General features: G+C 43.4%; 1 protein-coding gene across 2 annotated transcripts in view; it reads left to right on the top strand.

The window, feature by feature from the left end:
* INPP5A (inositol polyphosphate-5-phosphatase A) overlaps positions 1–22,770 on the top strand; it is a 3,154,590-nt gene that overhangs the window by 1,806,965 nt on the left and 1,324,855 nt on the right. For both annotated transcript variants that reach the window (XM_069611412.1, XM_069611413.1), the window contains exon 7: positions 18,799–18,851. In XM_069611412.1, the coding sequence (XP_069467513.1) occupies positions 18,799–18,851 (53 nt within the window). The remainder of the gene's footprint in view (positions 1–18,798; positions 18,852–22,770) is intronic.

The following is a 22,770-nucleotide window of genomic DNA, read 5'->3' as shown; positions in this document are numbered from 1 at the left end:
CTGCTTTATGTCTGTTCTGTTGTTACCTCTGTAAAGCACTCCGTTGTGTATCTGTATTGTTGTACACCTCTGTAAAGCACCCCATTGCTTCTAGAAGCTAGGTCTGTGCTCATTAAATACAATAATAATAATTATTATAATAATAATGATCTGCACCAGCACAAACCCCTGAAGAATGGAGAATCAGGTAGCCAGCTTCAGTGATCCCAATTCTTCTTTCCACAAGTGGACTCTTTGCATTGGTCATTGGTGCTGTGCAGGTCCTTTGGGGTTGATTTTCTTAACTGGGATATGGCAATCCTACCATTTTTGGAATGCATAGTTTGATTCTGCCAGTTATTGTGAGGAATTCTTCTCAAATCTTCCTTCTTCCTTGCAATCATTACAGCAAGTGAGCAAGTGTAGGACAGCATTCAACTTAAGCTTGACTGCACCCTTGATTCCTTATTACAGAAAGAGGCGTGGCCAAAGGTTGTGGGCCATTTGTGGCAAGAGGAATGCCAAATTTGAATTGTTGCGGTACAGCTGTGACAAATGAGGAGGCGGCAAGGTGGACATGTCTCGCATGCTGTAAATATGTTCTTTGGAAAAGTTAGGCATTTTAGTTTCCCAGCTTTATTGCCAAAGTTGTGATGACTGCAGGTTGTGACTTAATTTCAAAATGTTTAAGCCCTGAAAATTGGAGTTTTCTGGCTATCATAGCCAGACTGACCTCTAGTGGCTTGTTAAAAGTCAAAGTAAATGGAAGCACACTTGCTAAAATAAATAAAATATCAAATCCACTCCCAGTATCTACACTCTTCTGGTTTTTCCCCTCCCTTCTTCAAATGAAGGAACAGAGCACCGTTTTCTGAAGCCACCCTGCTGGCTCTGACTAAATGCAGAGAGAAACACGACCAGAAGCAGGATACAGGCATTTTGGAACCAAGGGGACGAGGAAACCACAAACCAGATAAATGGCCACAGAGATATTTTGTCTCATATCCCTGAGCTTTCATTCTGCAACTATAACTATCATGGTGGTCTCTGGGAGCTGGGACCTTGTACAAAGGTTTGTGTTTTGGTACCTTCATCCGAAGTAACACCACTGATGTCTATGGAGGAAAAGGAAAAAGGAGAAGGGCAAAAGTAAGATGGAGGGAGAAGTGGAATGTGGATGGGGCACCCTAAGTGACTCATTTGGAAGTATACCAGAGGGTTGAGGTAGAGGAAATGTGATGCTATAAGTGTGTGAGGATGGGGCTTGGGTGTAATGATAGGCCATTGATCAAAATAATATCTTCCAGTGATGTCAGTTTCTAGTAAAATAAAGGGTACTAAATAGTTGATATACCTATAGCTTATCACTGAGTGAGAACTTGCACAACACTGACCAAATATAGGAAGTGGCCATGTGATGTGAATGAAAAGCAAAGCCTTAATGGCATCCACCACATCGGCCATCATAGCCCAAATATTGACTGATATCTTTATTGAAAAAACACTTTATTTGCTCTTTCTACTTCTGCAACAAAGACAAACATAAGGAAGCCACCCCTTAAAAGATCTCATCATCAGAAAGGGCATTGCATGCCATCCACTAGACAGAATACAGTACCAAGATTTAGGTTGGGGGATCTATGTGGCCTGCTACGAGGGCATGTTATTGAGAGTATCTCCCAGAGTCTCTTCTCTGCCCACGTCTTCTTAGAAGAAAATCCATGGAAAGGGAACCATGGAAAGGCATCTCTTACTACACTGTTTGAGTCCACCATATGTAAGGTGGGAATTCACTAGCATGCTAATAGCTAATACCAATATAAGTGTTTTCTTTCACTCCCAAAAAAAGACTACTCTTCTCTAGCTAGCCGCTCAGACTTGTGGACTGAGGATGATGGCTTCCAATGTCTGCCAGCAAAATGATATTCACTGATGCCCTAGCAAGTTCATGCTTATTTCACTATAGACAGTAATCAAGGTTGCCCCAAGCCCTGCTGACACCAATACCCGAATTACCTCTCCAAGATCAAATCCCTGCCTCTATGGAACACTCGGCCCAAGCCTGTGGGCACTTTACAGAGCTGCTAAATAATGGACTCCTTCCAACACACTCCAAAATTGCAGACAGGGTTTTTATACCCTCAGTCCTCACCAAGAAAGGAAGTTAAGAGGCCACTCAATGGAGTAAAAGGGAGGAGAAGAGTACAGCTCATAGAATACTCAGAGGAAAAATAAAGCACCTCAAGGTGGTGAAGGAAAGGGAAGTCGAGGTTGGGTCGACAGGGAATGAGGGAGGATGAGAACCCATCAAAGAATCCCAGTCACTATGTAGGAGTTTAAGGTAGGGCAGAGAGTGAGTAATTTGGGGTGAAGATGCTAGAGAAAGGAGTGACCAGAGAACCAGACAGTGAGAGAGGGCCACACGTCGGCTGGTGGCTATAACTCAGATACTGCAAAAGGCAAGGGAGCAAAGTAGAAGCAAAGGCACAAGTCTGCTGCAGGCTGCATTTCTGACAATGGATGAGTCCATAGCTAGGGGAGAACAAGCTGCTGCAAGCTTTTTGATGGCTATTTCTAGCACTCGGAAGTAGACGTAGACTACAAAAGAGAAATAAGAGCCAGCTGAGGCTAGAGGCTTGATCACAGCAGGAATCCCCTAGGCTGGTGTGTGGTAATAAAGCAGTCCGACAATGACCCTGGCGAATGGGAAGAAATAACTCCTGGTAAGCACAAGATAAACCCTGGCAAGGGAGAAGATATGTTTATGGTAAGCCGACAGTAATACCCTGGCAAGGGATGATGACATTTCTGCTGGCCCCTAGCAAGGTATGGAGAAATGCTTCCTGGTAGTACTGGGATATCCTCTTTCCAAAAATCTTAGGAAGGCAGCGTATGTCCAGACTGGGAAAATATGTGCACCAAGGAGAATCCCAAAAACAAGAGAAGAAAGTAAGAAACATGCTGGGTGCTATAGCCCTGACATTGTGCATATTAGATCACGGATATCCTGGTAAAGACTAAGAGCCCATTTGTTATGCCATGCCTGTTTAGCCATCCATCTTGACACTTTTAGAATACTTATCATTTTTCATTTTCATTATTGGTAATATACTTGTAACCAACGGCTTTGTATATACAATGCACAATTACATACATACATACATATAATGCATGTCCATCATAAAAAATTGCAAACCTTGAGAGTACGTTAAATACAAATCGGTGACATCATACAAAATTAAAACTATATACTTTACATCGTTAAAACTCTGCCAACTACATTGTGCTCCATAAAAAAAAAAAAGTTAAACTAAAAACCATACATTCAAGACCAGCATATCCAACACAATTAAGATACACTTTTAAAAATCATCATTATTTTCAGATATTTTCTAGTGTCCACTTTGCTATCATAGGATTTGAGACAGGAAGCTCGGATCGAGGTGAGACTTTCACATTACACAGGCATATGTTCAAGTGTCTCCTGTTCATCACATCCACATAACGGGCAAAGTCCGTCTGATCAAGCGCTACATAATTGTGACCCTACGGCATCTAGCACTTTGCAACAGTTAAACTTCATCAGCAGATAATTTCTGAATATATATGGTTCAGGATAAGCTGTTATGTACATAGGCACAGTAAGGCGGGTTTGCCAGTAGTGACAATGTTGGCCACTGGTTCTCTTAGTGGCTGATTCAACCAAATGGCACTCCTGCCTATATATTTGCAGTTTCTTTTTTAGCCAGTTTTTCCACTGGAGTAGTGTTGTATGGCTAGATGTTCTATCAAAGTCTACAAACCATTTGATGTGTAGATATAAAATGTTACCTATCGTACCATGGGTACGACAGCGATCTGTCTGTATATATGCCTTCATGTATGGCACTATTATGGTGTCATTGTCTATTGACATTAGGTTTATGTAGCCCATAGTCATTTAGCGCAGACACTCAATTGCTAAACCTTTCAATTCAAATTCTAAATTAATATATTCAATTGATACACTCTTGGGCATTCGAAATAGCTTCCTTAATAATAGTTCTTCACATTTTTAAAGTGCTATTAAATGATTATCGCCCCAGATCTCACATCCATACAATAGCAACGGCAAAATTATTGCTGAATATGATAACAAAACTGCAAACGTAGAGAAGCCTACATTCTTCCCAATTAATGCTCGGATTGCATTTACGGATGTAAGACCTTTTTCTTTGGTGGCATTCCAATGTGCATCCCATTTGAATTTCTCATCTATAAGAACTCCCAAATATATATACATTTTTACAGGTTCATGTTTTGTGCCATTGATTTCCCAGGTATAATGTTTCTTTACTCCATGCGCACTAAATACCTTAACTTTACTTTTTAGATAGAGCTGAAAGTGGTGGAAGTCACATTCTTTCAACCTATGCAAACACACTGAGTTTATTAATAAAAGTATTGCATGATATTCTGTTGTGTCATGTGTTTTGCTGTTTTTGCTTACAATTTATTTCACAATATGGGGGTTGGACGTTTTGGAGGCTCGCGTAGTCTTTGACAATATGCTCCTCCGAAAAGATAGAAAACATATGCTTCCATATTTACATCTATGAAGAAGTCTATGAATTCTAACGGACAGGTTTTGAACAATAAGGTTTTCACCAACACTTAATACTTTTATTTTCTGGCAAAATCACATACGATAAACCACCTCTCGACTGTTGGGGGTTTCTGTGGAACAGGAATGCATGCACACCATGTAATCTGCTACCTTGAAGAGGTTCATGGGAGCTCCCTAATAGCCCCTTGTCTGGTTCAAGTCCCTCATGCTAGAAGTCATCTCAAGTAGATACGGTTACAAGTGACCATCATAAATCAAAACCACTTCGGGGCACTTTGCACAATTTCCAAGTCATTGTACCCACTTCCCTATCTGTGAGATATGATGAACCTGATTTTCCCCTTTCTGAGTCCTTTTTGAATATCACTACTTCTGACACTCGGATTGGTGTTTCCATTCATAAGTGCATCACTTATTTTGATGCTGACCTGCAAAGTGGGAACACACATGCTTTTGGTTGTTCCAAATCACTGGGGCCTTTGACAAGTCATTCGTTCCTTGTCCCTTAGGGGGAGCCCCCCTCTTTGAGGCTATGGAGGTGAAGCCGCTACTCAAGACACTCCCTAGGGAACTGGGCAAGTGGGACCTCACTGAAAGAGACTCCCCCCCCCCCCTATGGACCAAGGACACCCATATTCCCATGAAGAACTTTGTAAACCATCCACCCTAATGGCATATATGGGATTGCCAGAGGTATCCTCAAGGGACTTCGCTGAAGACAAATCTAAAATATCCTAGTGTACACAAAAAGGAGAATCTGCATATTTAAAGGGAGACATACATTTACATGAGACGAGTAGGCTGGATATAGAGAGAGTACGCTGAGTAAAGGTGAGGAAATACCCAAGAGAGAAGTGCGTAAGCAGGGGAAGACTCCTGATGAGGTGACATCAGGAGGCGGAAACAAGTAGATCCACGGTGTCTGCGACTTGCAAAGAAGTCCTGGGCAGCAGAGGGAAACACAAGACGCTTGTCGATTCCGAGAAGCGAGGAACGAAGAAGAGGTAGAAGCCTTATCCCTGTGGTGGCATGATCATGAAGACTTTGTGGTGGGCAGTCTGCCCTTGGAACCGTGCCGAAACCACCAAGCAGCAGAGTCCATGAGAGATCCTGAGACCTGTAGTCTGACGTGGTCTCTTAGGGGAATAGAACGAAGAGCGTTATACCAACGGCAAGGAGAAATATGATCAGCGGGGTTGAGGAAGAGCAACCGAATGAGAGGTGAGCCCAAAGGTAGTCTCCTGGAAACCCAGAGGTAACATGGGGAACGGGAGCACAGGTGAATTGTTATATACAAGGAGAAACATGTCTCAGTGAAATTGACGAGACACTGAAAATAACACCAGCAAATGGAACTGTATGAATGCACACACCAAAATAATGAATACGCCTGAGAGAGAAGGTATCAAGGAATGGATACCAAGAGAAACTCATCCCAGTGAAAATGACGAGTTCCTATTTATTAAGTCTGTAAAGTTGGACTGTATTAAAGTGCTCCCAAGAATAGAGAATAAACCTGAAAGAGAAGGTGTTAAGAACTGTTGACAAACACCCTGGGAAGAAGGGTGGGAATATAAAAGGGAATTGAAGTCAAGTAAAATAGGACAGAGAATCACAAATGGAGCCACAACAGGAATATGGAAGGCTCGCAATGCTACAAAGGATAGCCAACTTAAAAAGGCCAGAGCTACGGAAACCAGAACAACATATACACATAGGAGAGATTATGATAAAGAGAATTAAAAGGCCTTGGGTAATAACTATCCCAAGAGGGGAGAGTGAACTTAACATTATTTTTACAAAACTGCAGGACCTTGTCCAAAAGTTGACTAGAGACTATCTGAAGATGGCTTATGCAGGAAAATATAAAATCCATAGAGACATTGGGCCTCATTCCAAGCCCCGGTGGTCTGGTAATTCCGGGGCTGGTACTCTGTTACTCCCCATTCCCGTGGAAACACCAGCACCATGCAATAATGGTACCAGTGTTTCCACGTCCGTCTGCGACCGGTGGTGTTATGCCCTCCAGGTTAGACCTGGCAGGTGTAACAGCACTAGCCGCAGAACTTGTAGTTAGCCGGTCCGGAAACAGTGCCGGTACAGTTTTACCGGCACTGTTAAATCCGGACAGGATAACTTGTAATGAGGCCCAATGTCATGAGAGAACAACCAGATGGAAGATACATTTTCCTAGTATAATTTAAGTTAGTCAAATAGTGAGGGGGGTCATTAGTTTTGGATGGGGGGCATCTTGATTTCTGAATTCTGATGACTGACCAGCATTTTGACTATTTATAGAGGCAGGGAAACCCTCTAGTGATAGTGAAAGGTAGGTCTTATTATTATTGTTTGAATAAACCATAATCAAAATGGCCCCCGATTGTCCGCCTGCTTCTTCTGACCTGCCACAGTGTCCAAACAGCCATGCAGGAGAGACAGCCATGTGCTGTGGAGACATGCGGCCAGATACCTCTGCCTGATATCAAATGGGAAGAGAGGCACTTAAAGCACTTTTGTGCTGCTGTGCTAGCACTAATGGTCTGTCCCTGGCCTCCTGGTTTTATTGGGCCCCTGTGAGGAGGGAGCGGTTGAGCCAGATTTTTTCCATCAAAGGTCTGCTCAGCTCACCCTTAGGTATTTTCACTTCTGTGGGGCTGCTGGAGATCTGGCATTTGGCAGAGCCATGGAGCAGGGGCTTCTAGATTCCCTACACTCTGGAGGCTGAGTCTCCTAGACTGGCCTGCCTATCCCCTACTCCAAGGTTTCTGGTCTTGGTCCATGCTTTGCATCTCTGAACCACACATACATTCCCTGCCGCACGTTTGTTCCTCCTGTCACCTCGAGCTCCTACCTAGGGCCGACCAGGCTTGCTGGAATCTACCTAGTCAGGGTTCTCTGTTACTCTACTGCCTCTTGATCTTAAACCTCCTTATTTTGCTCCCCAACCACTCCTGATACTCTAGGCTCTCCTCCTTATTCCATCCTACCACTTCTGTTTATTCTCCTATCTCCTTTTCTTCTCCGGTTTTCTCCACCCCCCTCTCTTGTCTCCAGCCTCCTCTTGATACTATCTTTACCAGTGTCTGAAAACTTGTTCACCTTCTATTTAACACTTTGTGATAATCTCCAACATCCTGACATTCACTGACCCCCCTCCTTCACATATACACCGTCTTCTTTATGATCATCAACCACTTACAGGTATGCTCTATCAGCATCCTTCACATTTTCACCTACCACTTGTTCACCACCAACCTCTGCATACTTTTCATGCTGCTCTTTACTCTCTTCACCAACCTCCCTTAAACTATTAAAATGCATCTCCTGATATTCAGGTGCCCCCTTTGTCTCCTTAACCACCCCTTGTTCTTCTGAACCTCCAAACATACTGTCACCAATCCTAGTATTTCCTAACCTTCACCTGACTGTTGCCAAACTCCTCATAATATCATCAACTTCCTCCTTACTGCCACCAACATCTTGCTTGGTATCGCCAACCTTCACCTTACTGTCAACAAGTTCATACTTAATATCACCAACCTCCTAATTAATGCCACCAAATGTCCCCTTACTCTCTTCACCAGCCTCTTCCATGCTCTTATCAACCTCCTTCTCACTGCTTATCAGCTCCAGATCTGATGTATTGAGAATGACTGCCTCCTGGTTTGGCAGGACTAAGTTATCTGTGTCTCCCTTCCAGTCTACCATGTCTTCATCCAGAATAAGTCCGTCCTGGTGTGCCCTCACCTAACCGTCACAGTCTCCCTTCTAGAGTTCCATGTATTTTTCAGATCTAGCTCTGCTTGGTTTAGCCTTACACAGCCTCTGAAACTCTGGCCTCTAGCGTTGTATACACACAACTGGTGATTGCTTGGATTCATCCAGCCTCCTGCACCACAGACCTATCAGCCTTTATCCACCCTAGGTTCACCTTTGTCTGGCCTAAACACAGATTTCTGGACCTCTCATCCAAACTCCTCCACATATTCTTCATATTTGTCATTCTCTGCCAAACCTTTCACTCCAAAACCTGATTCTTTTCCAAACTCCAACCTTCTTTCTCCAGGGGCGTGTGGGCTTTAATAAACCTGTGCTCTCTCCCATGGGCTGGGATCTTTGTGAGGATCTGCACCTGTGTTCTGGAATTTACAAGGGGCTGGGTTTGGCTGCCCCTGATCAGCTCACCTGAGTGTACCCTAAGTGCCAGACCCAGGCCTTTATTTGCCATGCCACCACCTTGGAACCCACTTTTACTTTCTTGTTATTCCAGAGCACTGACTAAGGAGGGCATATATCCCCTGCATCTCCAGCAAATTAAATGGATGCTGGTAAATCCTTTAAATGTCTCCCTAATCCTTCTGAGTGTGAAAGGAATGATTGTCTTCAGGATAATATAGAACTCTGTTATCACTCATGAGTTAAAACTCTGCCTGTGTTGACAGTCATAGTACTGACAGCCAACCCTGTCCCTGGTACCCATGAGGGTAGGACTGGCAGGACTAGCCTTGAAGTATTCAAAACACCCTGTGAGGTAAACTAGTTAGAAAGTACCGGGTCCCAAATAAAATGTCAATGAGTCTGTCCATATGTTTTTTCTCCAAGTGGCTTTAGTTGTGGATTGTGGGACCTTCAGGCTCCTTAACCTGAGCAGATAGTTCATAAATATCCCTCCTGATTGTACTCTGTCTTACTCAAACACTAGAAGGATGTCCTCTAATGTCCAGTAGCTAGGGAAAAAAAAACAACATAACATAGGGGCTCCGGACATAAACTTAATTGTACATTTCATCTGCGGTAGTAAGTCGAGACATTTCATTTTTTTCTTTTTAGTGCAACACCATCACATCATGAAAGAAAGTTATTCATCAAACTATTTTTATTTTGGCTTGTACGATTTTAATTTCATTACTCAAAGAGAATTAATTCATGTGGCCAAACTAGTGCTGCCTCTTAAAAGAGAAATCAACATTTGACCTCTGGTCTCTAAAAACAATATAAATGCCTACTGTGCATTTCTAAAGTGCATCAAACAATGAGTTCAAGTGCTTGTGCTACAAAATAAAGCAAAATCAATACAAAAAATATGTAAATAGACAACTACTGAAAAATATTAATGGGCACACTATATATAATAAACAAACAAAGTTACCAACAACATGCTTAAATTCTGTGTTCATACATGATTCAAAAATACATTGAACCTAGCCTGGCAACCGAAGCTTTATAGGAGCACGGGGGGAAGTCATGCTCAGGGAGCCCCGTCCAAACAATTGAAAAAAAAGATGGAAGACTTGGCACTACATGATGTCTGGAGAGAAAAAAAGGGCCAGGCCAGTGGGTTCACGTTTTATTCATACGTTCATAACACAATGTCAAGGATTGATTACTTCTGGGTTTCGGTGGGCCTCCTGGGGAAGATCCAAGGTATTGATTTGGGCGCTATTACAATTTCTGACCACGCTTCACTGTGCCTGGACTTCCAGATCCCAGGCAGAGGAAGGGGTCTATGGAGATGGAGAATGCCTCCAGACATCCTGGGGGACAGAGCCCTGGGCGGGACCGTGGGGGATAAAATTAGTGAATGCTTTGATCTGAATGACAATGGAGAAGTACCCTTGGCGTCTTTTGGGAAGCATTTAAGGCGGTAACACAAGGGCATATAATAGCCCTAAAAGCCACTAAAGACAAGCAGACCTTTGAGTGGGAAAGGACATTGGAAAAAAAATAGCGGACATTCATGAGGAAATGTTAGATCACCCCAATAGAAGCCTCAAGAAGGTGCTGAGGCATGTGCAGGGCAAATTAGATATGCTCTGAAACCAAAAAGCAGAGAAATCCCTTCTGTACTTAAAGCAACGCTACTACATCAAGACCAATAAGGCGGATAGATACCTGGCAAGACAACTCAAAGGGAAACAAAATGCATTGGCGATTCTGAAAGTGAAGGATGCCAAAGGAGAGACTCAAACATGCAACAAGGGCATAGGAGAGACCTTCAAAGCCTTCTACCAAGATCTTTACACGACGGAGCACCCGAACGTACAGGAACAGGATAGGTTTCTGCGTTCTCTCCCTATACAAGCAATAACGGAAGAAGAAAAAAAGCGCCTGGATGCCAGGATTACAGAAGAAGAAGTCCACAGGGCAATAAAGGGCCTCCCGAACAATAAGGCACCAGGGACAGATGGCTTCACGGCCCCCTTCTACAAAAGTATGCGGACATTCTAGCCCCGAGACTTACTAGGCTGTTCAATACATTTAAGGACAGCGGTAATATAACCCCATCCATGAACGAGACGAAAGTCCTAGTTTTCCACAAAACAGGTAAAGACCCAATCCTCCCTGGCTCGTATCGCCCCATTGCCCTGATCAATTTGGATACAAAAATTTACACCAAAATACTCGCTGCCAGGCTGTCACCCCTCCTCCCAACCCCAATCAACCCTGATCAATCAGGCTTTATTCCTGGTAGACAAACACATGATAACTTAAGAAGGATTATCCACTTGGTAGAAAAAATAGGCTTCACCCACACTCCGTCAGTATTGCTTTCCCTAGATGCCGAAAAGGCTTTCGACCGGGTGGAATGGTCATTCCTCTTTCGAACGATGAAACACATTGGGTTCGGGGACCAATTTATCAATATGGTAAAGGCCAACTACAACTCCCCGTCGATAAGAATCGCAATAAACGGCGAAGTAACGGATAAGGTCGAGATATCAAGAGGCACGAAACAGGGGTGTCCCCTCTCCCCCCTCCTCTATGCGATATACTTAAAACCCACTCCTAATTAAAATAAGGGAAACAGTAGGAATAAGGGGGATAGAGATGGCGGGCAGACAACATAAAGTCACTGCATACGCAGACGATATGCTGCTGGCTTTGGAAGATCCCGAGAACTCCTTAGTACAGACCCTAAAAGAACTGGATGTATTCGGGGGGCTGTCGGGTCTAAAAATAAACAGGAAAAAATCAGAAATTTTGCTTGTGGCGGGAGATAGGGGGTCCTTGGGCAAGGTGGCGGTAAAGCTCGATCTAAAAATAACAGAAGGAGGCATTAAGTACCTATGGGTGACACTCATAAGCTGGGTAGACCTGTTCTATTTAAACAATTTTCCTAAACTGCTGGAAGGTGTAAAGAAGGACCTAGACAGATGGTCCCCACTTAGGGTCTCTTGGTGGGGCAGAGTCCAGTCGGTTAAAATGAACATTCTCCCCAGGGTGCTCTATTATTTTCACGCCCTTCCCGTGACAGTCCCAAACTCATTCTTCAAAGCTTTGTCCAAGGCCATATCGCTATTCGTATGGAACAGAAAACCCCCCAGGGTTGCAAGGACCATCCTCACGGCACCAATCAAGGCAGGAGGCCTAGCACTCCCACACTTTCAAAAATATCACCAAGCGGCACAACTCTGGATCATGAGGGAATGGCTGGCAGAGGACCAAAGCACTACCTGGGCAACACAAGACAGGGCAGTGGCTAGGACCCCTTTGCAGGACCTGTTGTGGAAACACAAACAGTACAGACATCCAAATCTTCGAATTAGTGAGGTCTTGAAAACGACCATCGAGGCATGGGATGCTCAAACCAGGAAGGGAATCATGACCACCCCACTGGGCCTCTTTACGCCAATCTGCCGAAACCCACTGTTCCCTCTGGGATGCGAACCAGGGGGATTTGAAAAATGGGAGGAGGCTGGGTGCAGTGAAATTGGAGAAATGATCCAGGACAAAGAACTAAGGACATTTGCGGAGTGCAAACAAATGTGGAAACTGACGGATGCGGACAGATATAAATATGAACAAATAAAGCACTGGCTCACCACTCCAGAGATTTTTCAGGTAGCCACGAGAGATTTAACACCATTTGAAAGATATATAATATCCAACCCAGGCGACAGAAAACTGGTGTCAACATTATACCAATTCATTAACGCGCCAGAAGAAGAAATTAAATGGACATACATGAAAAGATGGGAGGGCACGCTGGGGGAAGATATTTCAAGACAACAATGGGAGGCTTTGTGGGTCGGTATCCCGAAACGTACCCGGGCCATCCAAACAAGGGAAATGTGGCTCAAAATCATTACACAGTGGCACTACACTCCAGAACGGATCAAATCAATGTATCCGGAAATGTTGGATAACTGCTGGAGAGGATGCACGGAAAGGGGCACATGGAGGCATATCTGGTGGGATTGTCAGGGTGTGAAGGGTTTCTGGAGGGAAGTCCAAACGGAGATGACAAAAATATTTCCAGATGCAGCACAAATGGGGGAAAGGGTGAGGTTGTGTGGACTAAAGGACCCTCAGGCCAAAAGACTCCAAATAGCACAATGGAGAAGCTTCATGGGCTTACTTATTGCAGCATGGGCCACAATCGCCCAAAACTGGAAAAAACAGGCCCAGCCTTTAGTGTTTACCTAGCTACAAATAGTGTGGTCACAAACGACAATGGAAAAGATTACACACTATCTCCAGGCCCAGAAGAATTCCTTTACGAAGGAATGGGGGGCGGTGTTGCAGTATTTAAGGTCAGACTATATGGAGCAATGGTGCCCGCACAATATCAAAATCTAAGACATTTTTGGTACATAACGTTTTAAAATTATAACGACATGTGATCCTACTCTCCCGGGGGGTGGGGAGAGGGTGGGGGGGGAGTTCGGGGATGATGTTATGTTTTTAAGAAAACAATAAAAATATGTTTTTAAAAAAAATACTTTGAACAAGGAGTTACTACCTTCTGATACTTGGTTAGAAATAAATTAACCAGTGACTATGGTGCATGTCCTATGAAGCTTGTACTCTGCCTTACAATAGGACTAAGGGAGGGTAATCGGGTGATACTCAATTTATAACTCCCGGAACCACCATCATCTAGCTTGGGGGCACACAAAGCTCCCTTTGCCACCCCACTAAATTTTCCCAGAGCGAGGCATGATCCACAACAGTAGTTCTGAGCCAGCTGGGGTTAATTTTATCATCATCATCGAAGGGCTAAATGTACATCTGTAAGCATTTATCACTCCTCATATTCTTCACTTAATTCTTTAGTTCCTTGCATTTACTTCACATGTATGGCCACAGAACTCTATGCATGTAGATGACTTATTTAGCTGAATTGTTGATTATCTCGAAGTGCCTCATGAGCCTGTGTCGCTGTCCAGTCAAATGGTCGAATATATTTGATCGAATGACAAATTGGTCGAATCAATTTGGTCGAAAAAAAAAAGGTTGAATTTCTTTTTTAAAGTATTTTTTTTTTTTGCTCTAGTATAGGTAAAAAAAGGTAAAAAAAAGGTGTTTTAACACCAAAAACGGGGGTTGGGAGGTGGACCCCCCAAAAAAAAAAATAATAATTCGACCATTTTTTCGACCAAATTGATTCGACCATATTGTAATTCGATCAAATGCATTTGACCAAATGTCTGGTAACCGCCTGTGTCATCTCTTAATGAATCCTGGTGATGACCTAGCTGTGCTGTGCACTGTGAAGTTGCTTAGGCTTCACATTTTGGTGTTCATCCCTAAAGAGCTTCTTATGACAACCCAACAGTTTTAGGCTTGGAAAGGTTGGTAGGGGAATCTGTATAGTCTTTAAAGTAAAAAATGTTCTAAAGAGTCCATGTTGTAGCCCTTCTTAATTTAATTAGCAGCATGTATTGTTGTAAGAAAGTGCGCATTCCCCTATAATCTCTTGCTCCTAACTGTATGGAAAATGAAGAAACTGTGGGCCATTCAGAGAACAGCCATGATTTCGTTTTAGATTTATAAAACTCACTGCCGCCTAAAGGTCTCCTGTGCTAAACCACTGAAGATACCTGAGAAGAAGGTAGATTATTGAAGGTCTCTTAAAAAGAGTCTGCTTTTTAACTCATTTTGAAAAGCAAGGTGGCTAGACAGGGTAAGGATCAGAGGAGATTGTTCCAGAACTCAGCTGTTTTGTTAAAAAAGAATGACTGGCACCCTCCACTCCTGCTGTAGTTCTACAAAATCTGGAAATGTTAAGAGAATTTGTGAAGCACATCTCAGGTTATGAGTAGCTGCATATGTAATGCATTTCTGTACTAGGAACAAAGCATCTGTAATGTAAAAGAAGGGAGAAGGGCAATTCACAAGGTCTTAAAATGTTTCCACCAAATCCCTGGCAGTCAAAGTAGTTGTGGGAGAACCTGGTGTTCAAGGTGACTTGTTTCCATGAAAAATAGCATTCTGGACAAAGGTTATTCATCTCATCAGAGGCATATTATGTTGTGGGAATTATAGTAGTTAAACCTACTAACTATGGTTGTAGTGACACCACTTTTCTGTAAATCTTGTGGAAGTAAGAGTAAGATTTACTACAATACCTTCAAGTGAAAAACACCTGTGCTAACAACAGTGTTGACTAGTGGAGTCGGTGCCTACATTTGGTCAAATATGAAGGCCATATTTTTTACACAAGAATCTCAGTAACTAGTACGTTTCATGACCATAGGCCAGAAAGAAGAATCCCAGGAATGTTTGGGACCACCATGACCTCTGTCTTGCTGGTATTTTGTCAGAATCAATTGGCATTTGTACATTTTTGAACAGCCAACCCATACTCCCAATTATTTCCATCTTGAGACAAAAATGTTGTATCATTGTGGAAAGAGTAAATTGGCACTCCAAAGGACTGAATAAGAAAGGTAATTGGTTGAGCATAAATATTAAAGAGAACATGGGATAAAGATGAGCACTGTGAAACCCCACAAATAACAGCCATGTGGTCGTACGATCCACCAACAATGAACCAGCCAAGTCACTGCAGAGTCACAAATACCAGCCTTCTTACAGCTCTGGATGAGTAGTTGATGGTCAACCATTTCAAAGGTAGTCAGCAAGTTAGTAAAAGGGGGGAGGCCACAGCCCACTACTCTCCACCATCAGCTGAAGATCAACCATTCTAGGAAACCAGCACAGACTCCTTACCCCTCAGGGGGTGGAACCATGCTTGTTGGGAAAGCAAGAGTTCACTGGACTCCATAATCCCATGCAGACTGTTGAGTTAAGGCCTTTTTGATCACTTTGGAAACAAAACAGAGCAGGGAGATGTGCCATAGATTCGAAGAATCTGTTTGATAAAAAGTAGTTTTGTTTTCAATGGTAGCTTGTTTTTTTAACTTTCAAATCTGGGGGTCACTATACTACTTGGCAAGTAAAGATTAACCATATGTGTGATCACTGATAGAAAGGATGGATATTTATACTGTATCACATTGACAAGACAGCAATCAGAAAGAGATTGTCTTCTAAAGATGCCAATTGAAGTGGCCACGCAAACTCAATAAAAAAGATAAAACAGTAAAGAGTTTTACTGGGACAGCAAATTGAATGCCTTCGAGATGCAAGCAAATGCAGAGTCTGATCTCTAACTCAGAAAAGAGGAGCAAATAGCATGAATCTTGGTGCCAATAAAGGATGCGATTTACATATAGAACTACAAGGTGGGAGAAGCCACCGAGACAAGAACAGAGGGAGTGGAAAGTTCTCTAACAAGTGCAAAGACTTCCCTGCTTATATAAGAGGTGCTGAAAATCCAGACACAAAAATGTTTACCCTGTATAATAGCCTGTCCCAATAGTCTGGGATGCCTCTTTATAGGTCAGTCTCTCAATGTACCTAGTAGTTTAGGTTCTGGAATGAATTACTTTGCAACATTGCACATATTATGACCTATTTCTGCAGGGATTAAAGTACTTAAGGAGGAAGTACAATATGGGTTGTAACCATTTTCACAGCTCAATGCAAAGCCAGGTGATCAAAGATCAGTGAATGGTGTGACAAGGCCAATACTCGGGCCTTGTCAAGTGAGGATAAAAACCCATTACAAAAACAAGGTAAGAAGCGTAGGAAGAGGTCTGGAGCAAATCCTCACCTTGAGGATGGTGGTAGTCCAGAGGGCCATGTGCCAGCATGTCTATTTGCAGAGCACTGCAATCTCCAACATGACCTCCAATGTCGGAGACTTGCCAGTGCCTTTCTTTTCCTTTCAGAGATCCAGCATCAGAAGCAGAAGACCAGAAAAACCATCAAACCTCTGCATAGGATTCTCTCTCCTCCATTCAAGGTTCCTCGTCTTTTTAGGTTTGTTACCAATAACGAAAGTAGTGTGTTGTTCCTCTTTGAATGTTGGGTTCAGCACTAACCTTGAGTCAGTCCTTTCCAGAACCAGATCGAAATATATATCAAATCAACCCATTTATTTTGAAATGTTTCCTCTACCTGCTGTCGTATGCACCCATTGCCACAATCTTCACGCCAAATGACATGCAATTCCAGCACTCCAGATGTGAGTAGAAATACCTAGAATGGGAATGGGAATGGGAGGCACGGGGTGAAAGAATTTTAATTTGAAAGAGGTACCATATTTATTTATTTATTTGGCTTTTGTTAGGCACCTATACAACGAATGTTTTTTCAAGGCGCCACAAGACACAGTGGGAAGGGAACAAGGGGAGAAATATTATTGGCAAAAACAGTAAATAGACAATCGTGGTCCTATTAGGCCTTGTGGCATTCGGACATGCAAGTGCAGTGAGGAGAAGTGCAGGAGATAGGGATGGGTGAGGGGGGTAGGGGTAAGAAGCAAGGAATGGACACATGCGGGTGGGGGCCCAGAAGGAAATGCCAAGGGGAGTCAAGGGGAGTGTCTTAAACTAAGTGCTAAGGCAGGCAAATCCCAGAGTGGGATGCATAGCCACCAAGCAGGGGGCCCACAGTGGGCAGTGCTGGGGGGCGGGGGTGCTGATGTCAACTGGGTGAAGGCATGGTAACCTGTAAGGACCAGGCTGCCATTCTCAGCTGCAGTGGGGAGATTAGCAAGGAAGGGGAAAAGGGAACGAGCTAGAGAAAAGCTGAGTTTAGAGAAGTTTCCAGAACTTGAGGAGGCCCGGCTCAAGTTTGAGAGGGGCAGGGAGGCTGTTCCAAAGGGAGATACCGGCCAAAGAGAGAGGCTCCCCCCCCCACTCTCTACTTGGAGAAGCGTTTGACGAGCAGAGAGTCAGAATTAGAGGAGCAGAGGCTCTACATTAACCTCTACCATAAGAGGGTGAGAACTGGTGGGGAAAATCTATCCCATTTATGTATATATTTTGTTCAACTGAGGCTTTTATTCAACTGAGGATATTATGTTGTGATGGAAAAAACACTAGCTTTCGAAAGCTCTGAAGGCCTTCTTCGTCAGATAACAGGCAGGAATGCTGAAAGGACGGTCTATGGGACTTTCAAAAGCTAATGATTTTTCCATCACAGCTTAATCTTAGTAAATCCAATAAAAGGTATGAAAACTCGAAATTGTGTCATCTTTTCCCACCATGTTTGACTTTTAACACCAGCGCCCACAAAGTGCTAAATGTTATTTGGACCTGGAAACATCATTAAAGACGACCACTCAAACAATCAGAATGCTCGGACTACCGCCAACAACTACTGATATTGACTGCATTACAAGCATTCTGACTTTGGGAGCTGACAGAAATTAAATAAGCAACTCCTCTCACATGTGTCCTGCCTTTTCTATGTCAATCTCCCCACAAGGACCCCTAAGTCAACATGTCACTATATACCCCCTCCCACACAACAGAGCTGGTGACAACTCCTTCTCTCAGTCAGGAAGTTGCAGCCAGTAAGCCAACACACAGTAGCAGTAGCCAATTGTCTTGCACATTTCCTCAACTCTATTACCAACAAAATACACGTCCAATAAGAACTTGATTGAAATGCAGCTAAATCAATGCTCACAGGCACTCTTTGAAAGGGCCTGTGAAGTGAGATTCACTCTTTCCTTTTTACTTGAGAAATATTGCTCCATACTCCATCAATTAGCTGCAGTGCTTCCACTGCCCTACGACAGGTGGACTTTCTGGAAACGTGTCTTTCTTTATGAAATAGTTACATCAGTCATGATTTTTACTTTTTGCCTTAATGTTTGTTTTTGTGTTTATTGTGTTTATATAGCGCTTTACGCGAAACCGTTGTTATTAAATCATGTTAAAAATATGTTGGTACAGTCAACCCTTCTTCCTGAATTACGGTGCATATGTACGCCACACATTTTAGTGCACAGCAACAATTTAAATGGTAGAGGTTAATGTTGAAATCATTGCTAGGCTTTTCTCTCTTTTATTGTAATATTCCCTCATCTTGTCCCCACTGTGCGAGTGACTTCTTTATGTGTTTGTCCTCAGAGTAAATTATCCAGAAAGGGTTTCATCCGGACACGGTGGTGTATCAGTGACTGGTAGGTCCCTTTTTTTGCCAAGATATTTATGATTGCCTGCAGATTGTATATCTTTATGGAGGTTTTGAATCATTGCATCAATCAAACCCAATTTCTAAGTGGCAGCGCCTATTTGTGTAATATATTACTCTCGGTCGTCCTGTGTGTGTGTGTGTGTGAACAATACAAAGAAAGTAGCGGATGATAAATGGTTGGCGCGTATTTAATAAAATGTAGTAGACCTGCATTAACATACCATTATTCTTGGAGGGGGAAAGATAAATATTTGAGAGGCAGGGAAATATAAATTGTGCATTTATGCCTTTGGGTGACTAACACTCGCCCTGGCATGGCTGCGTTTGGAGGGCCTTAGGTCGGTTCAGATATGGAAAGTTAGACTTGAGTGAAAGACGCCACAATGTTCCAGGGAAATCATTTCACCAAAATGCCAGGAGTAGCGGAAGTGACATCACATGAGCCTTGACCTCTGATGACATCACAGGAACCGATTGAACACAACCTTTCACCCCTTGACAAAACAGGAAGTGGCATCACATAGCAATGTTCCTAAGCATACTACGAAAAATATGGTTAAAATATCACTATAATGTGATACATATTTCATACAAGAATAGATCACCATATGTGCCGTTAATATCAGTGTGTATAGGTCCATGTTGCCAAATTACTGAGAATGCAAGCAGACGTCCATGGCCCAATGATAATGATGTGTTATTATATAGCACTTACGCTTAAACGCGTTATGTAAAACAAAATATACATACAATACCACCCAACCTGTGTTGGTACTCATTTATCGACCTCAGAAGGATGAAAGGCTGAGTTGAGGTGTTAAGAACAGACTAAATCAGTGACTCATTCCCTGAAGTGTGCCTGGATACACCTTTAATGAGTCTAGAAATTATTGTATAGAATTCTAGAAAGACAAATTATTTGTTATCCCCATTCTTTCTTATTTAGGGTCACTGCTGAAAGTGTTAGACTTGTGGAAACCCTGTTCTTTTTAAAAACATTTTTTTTAAGAGGCCAGAAAAAGAAAGCCAGCCACTCCAGAAGCAAAGAGCCACATGGCACTGGCCACAGCCCATGAACTTGCATAAACAAAGTGTTTTAAAATGTTTTTATTTAGAGGTAGCAAGAGAAAGCACAGGTATAGCAAGGGAGACCTCAGGGCTCGCAGTTGCGACCCCTGGCGTCCCCTAAATGACGTCCCCGGGTTCCATGTGCTGGGTATTTGGCTTTCTCAGACTAGTTCCCAGCGGACTGATGTAGGCATATGAAAAAAACACCATAATCCATATTTATCTCTAAATGATGAAAAATGTAACTTATAGAAGGAAATGTGTTGCACACTGAACCCAATTACACAAAATCGGAAGAGCAAATGTATTTTCGAGCCTGTGCAAACTGCCGTTGAGCCAATGTGAAGGCCATCTGTGTATGTGGGTTATTGTTCCGTGACCGCTTATTTCATTGTCATTATCTTTTTCACATCTGTGAAGTACGAAACATAAACACATTGGTCAACTTCCATTTGACCAGCTGTACATTGCCTCTACTGTATACAGTTGCTGGCATATTGGGTTTTGCATATCTACTTAATTGGAGAAAATTCTGATTGATTCCAAATGCATGTTAGAACTGGTTATTGGTGACTAATGGTGTTTGCAGGTTTTGGTTGATTTTCTTTTTAAACCAATAGAATTTCTCATTTGTTTCCTGCTGGTCAGAACCTGAGTCGCACCCCACTTGCGCACTACACTACAGCCTTGTCGAGGAGTTGCCTATAGGGCTGAGGCTGTGTTGCATCAGGGGCACTGGAGTACATGAGAAGCATGACATGGAGAGTACTGTGGAAGGAGCAGGAACTGGATTAAGGACTTTCCCTTGGGCTCTTCTGGATGCTGTGCTTGTGATGGTGTTATAGAGAGCACAGGAGCCTTACGTTGTGCCAGAGTGGCGGTCGTGCTGAGGCAGTTATTAGATGAATTACGGCACCATGGATGTACATGGGGCTCTCCGGCCCTTAGGCCTTGGACTATGGAGCAGGGCCAGTGCTGAAACTCTAGATCCCAGTTGGGTGTCCCGGTTGTGACTTTCCCCTTGTTTCTTAACTATAGGACCTGCTGTGGAGCCTCCGTGACAGAGCTATCGGAGGGGGCACTGAGACTCCAAGGCAGTGGCAGGGGTTGTGCACCAGTCCTGGTATTTCCTTCTGTTGCTTGCAATGGTGAAGGGAAGATTAAAGTGCATGTAAAATCAGGATCTGGACATTAATATTGTAGTGCATTGTTAATGTTCTTGCTTTCACTATCTTAGTACAACCCCTATTTTCTAGTTCCCAATGTGACAGCGTCAGGAACCTAACCCTGTCAAGGGGGAGTAGGGACCCCTCTCAACCTGGAGCAGGAGGCCTACCAGGATGTTTTCCAGAGCATTCCCTGGCCCACAAGTGGGATGAGTGAGTTGGGCGGGCCAAGTCTCTGTCCCCCCTTCATGTGCCTGGCTACAATTGACAAGTGCCACTTATCACCATTTAGCTACTGTGCCCTGTTGTGGCCAGTGTTCTCTTTCTTCTCTCCCAGGCCTGCCCAGCCCAGAATTCCTCTCGGCGGAGGAGGATGAATGGAGCTCACTAGCCAGAGAGAAGGCTGTGAAAATCAAGGCAGCAAAGCAGTGCATGCTGCAGGCCTGCAAACAGGATGCTTAACACCATGTGAATAGAACTTAGAAATGGACTGTTTTTGTCACAGGCTGCCATTGCAAAACTTGAGAAGACCCTTGTCTGAGAAGGGGCCGGGCTTAAAAGGTGCTTTAAAGCCTCGCAACTGTATGACACGACCACGAGGAAAGAATAATATAAAGATTGGCCTGAGAAACCTGGTCGGGCTGGAGGAGTAAAAAAGGGATGCAGGGAATGGGAAATTGTGGGTTATTTGGGTGATATGATATATGTTTATTTATATAGCGCCTATACACAATGTGTTTCAAAGTGCTTCAAGGCAAGCGAGGGAACAAGGGAAAATACAGTGACATTCTTAGAGGCCATGAACAGTAAGGTTGTGAAATTAACTATCATACTCGGCCTGACGACATTTCAGATAGTGCAAGAGCTAAGACATAGATAAGGAAGGGAGGGGGAGAGTGGGAAGGAAATGGAAACAGACAGGCGACTACCGTGATAAGCCTGATGACATTTCTGGTAGAGCCAGAGAAAACAAAAGGTGAAGGAGAGGGGTGCCGAAAGGGAGGGGAGGAACAAAACAAGCGACTATCGTACTAGGCCTGATGATATTTCAGAGAGTGCTGTAGGTGTGCGGGGAGGAGACAGACTAGGTTGCTAGCATACTAGGTCCAGGGACAATTCTTATAGAGTAAGTGCATAGAAGAAAGTAAGGGGAGGAGATAGGAAAGGGGAGAAAGGGAGAGGAGGAGAGAATAGAGAGTAAGCAGTCAAAAAGAGTGGAGAAGCAAGAGAGGAGAGCAAATACAATTGCAGAAGTCAGTAGTAACACATAATGTTGCAAGCCTGGATACAAGATGAGGTCAAGGGTGATGAAGGCGGACAGACAGACCAGGCGGAGGAAGGATGATGCAGCAGACCATGGAGGAATAGTACAGAGAGCGTGTGCAAGTTGAGCTATTGGTTGGTGAGAGAAAGTGCGATTTGTGTGCGAAAGTGCATGTGTGGTAATTAATGTGAAAGAGTGAGAGCAAGTGAGTGTGTAGGAGTAAGTGCGGTGGAGTGAGAAAGGTGAATAAGAGAGTGAAAGGATGGTGACTTTAAGAGAAGGAGGAGTGAAGTGGAGAGTATACAGTAGTGAGAGGAGAGGGAATTGGGAAGAGAGAATAGTGAGAGCAGAGTGTAGTGGGGAATAATGGAAGGAGAGTGTAGTGGAGAGAAGTGGGAGGAGAGTAG

Source organism: Ambystoma mexicanum, chromosome 8 (genome assembly GCF_040938575.1).
Source record: "Ambystoma mexicanum isolate Mex_15411 chromosome 8, UKY_AmexF1_1, whole genome shotgun sequence".
Lineage (NCBI taxonomy): Eukaryota > Metazoa > Chordata > Amphibia > Caudata > Ambystomatidae > Ambystoma > Ambystoma mexicanum.
The sequence above is the reverse complement of the archived record's forward strand: the minus strand, read 5'-3'. Positions and strand labels throughout refer to the sequence as shown.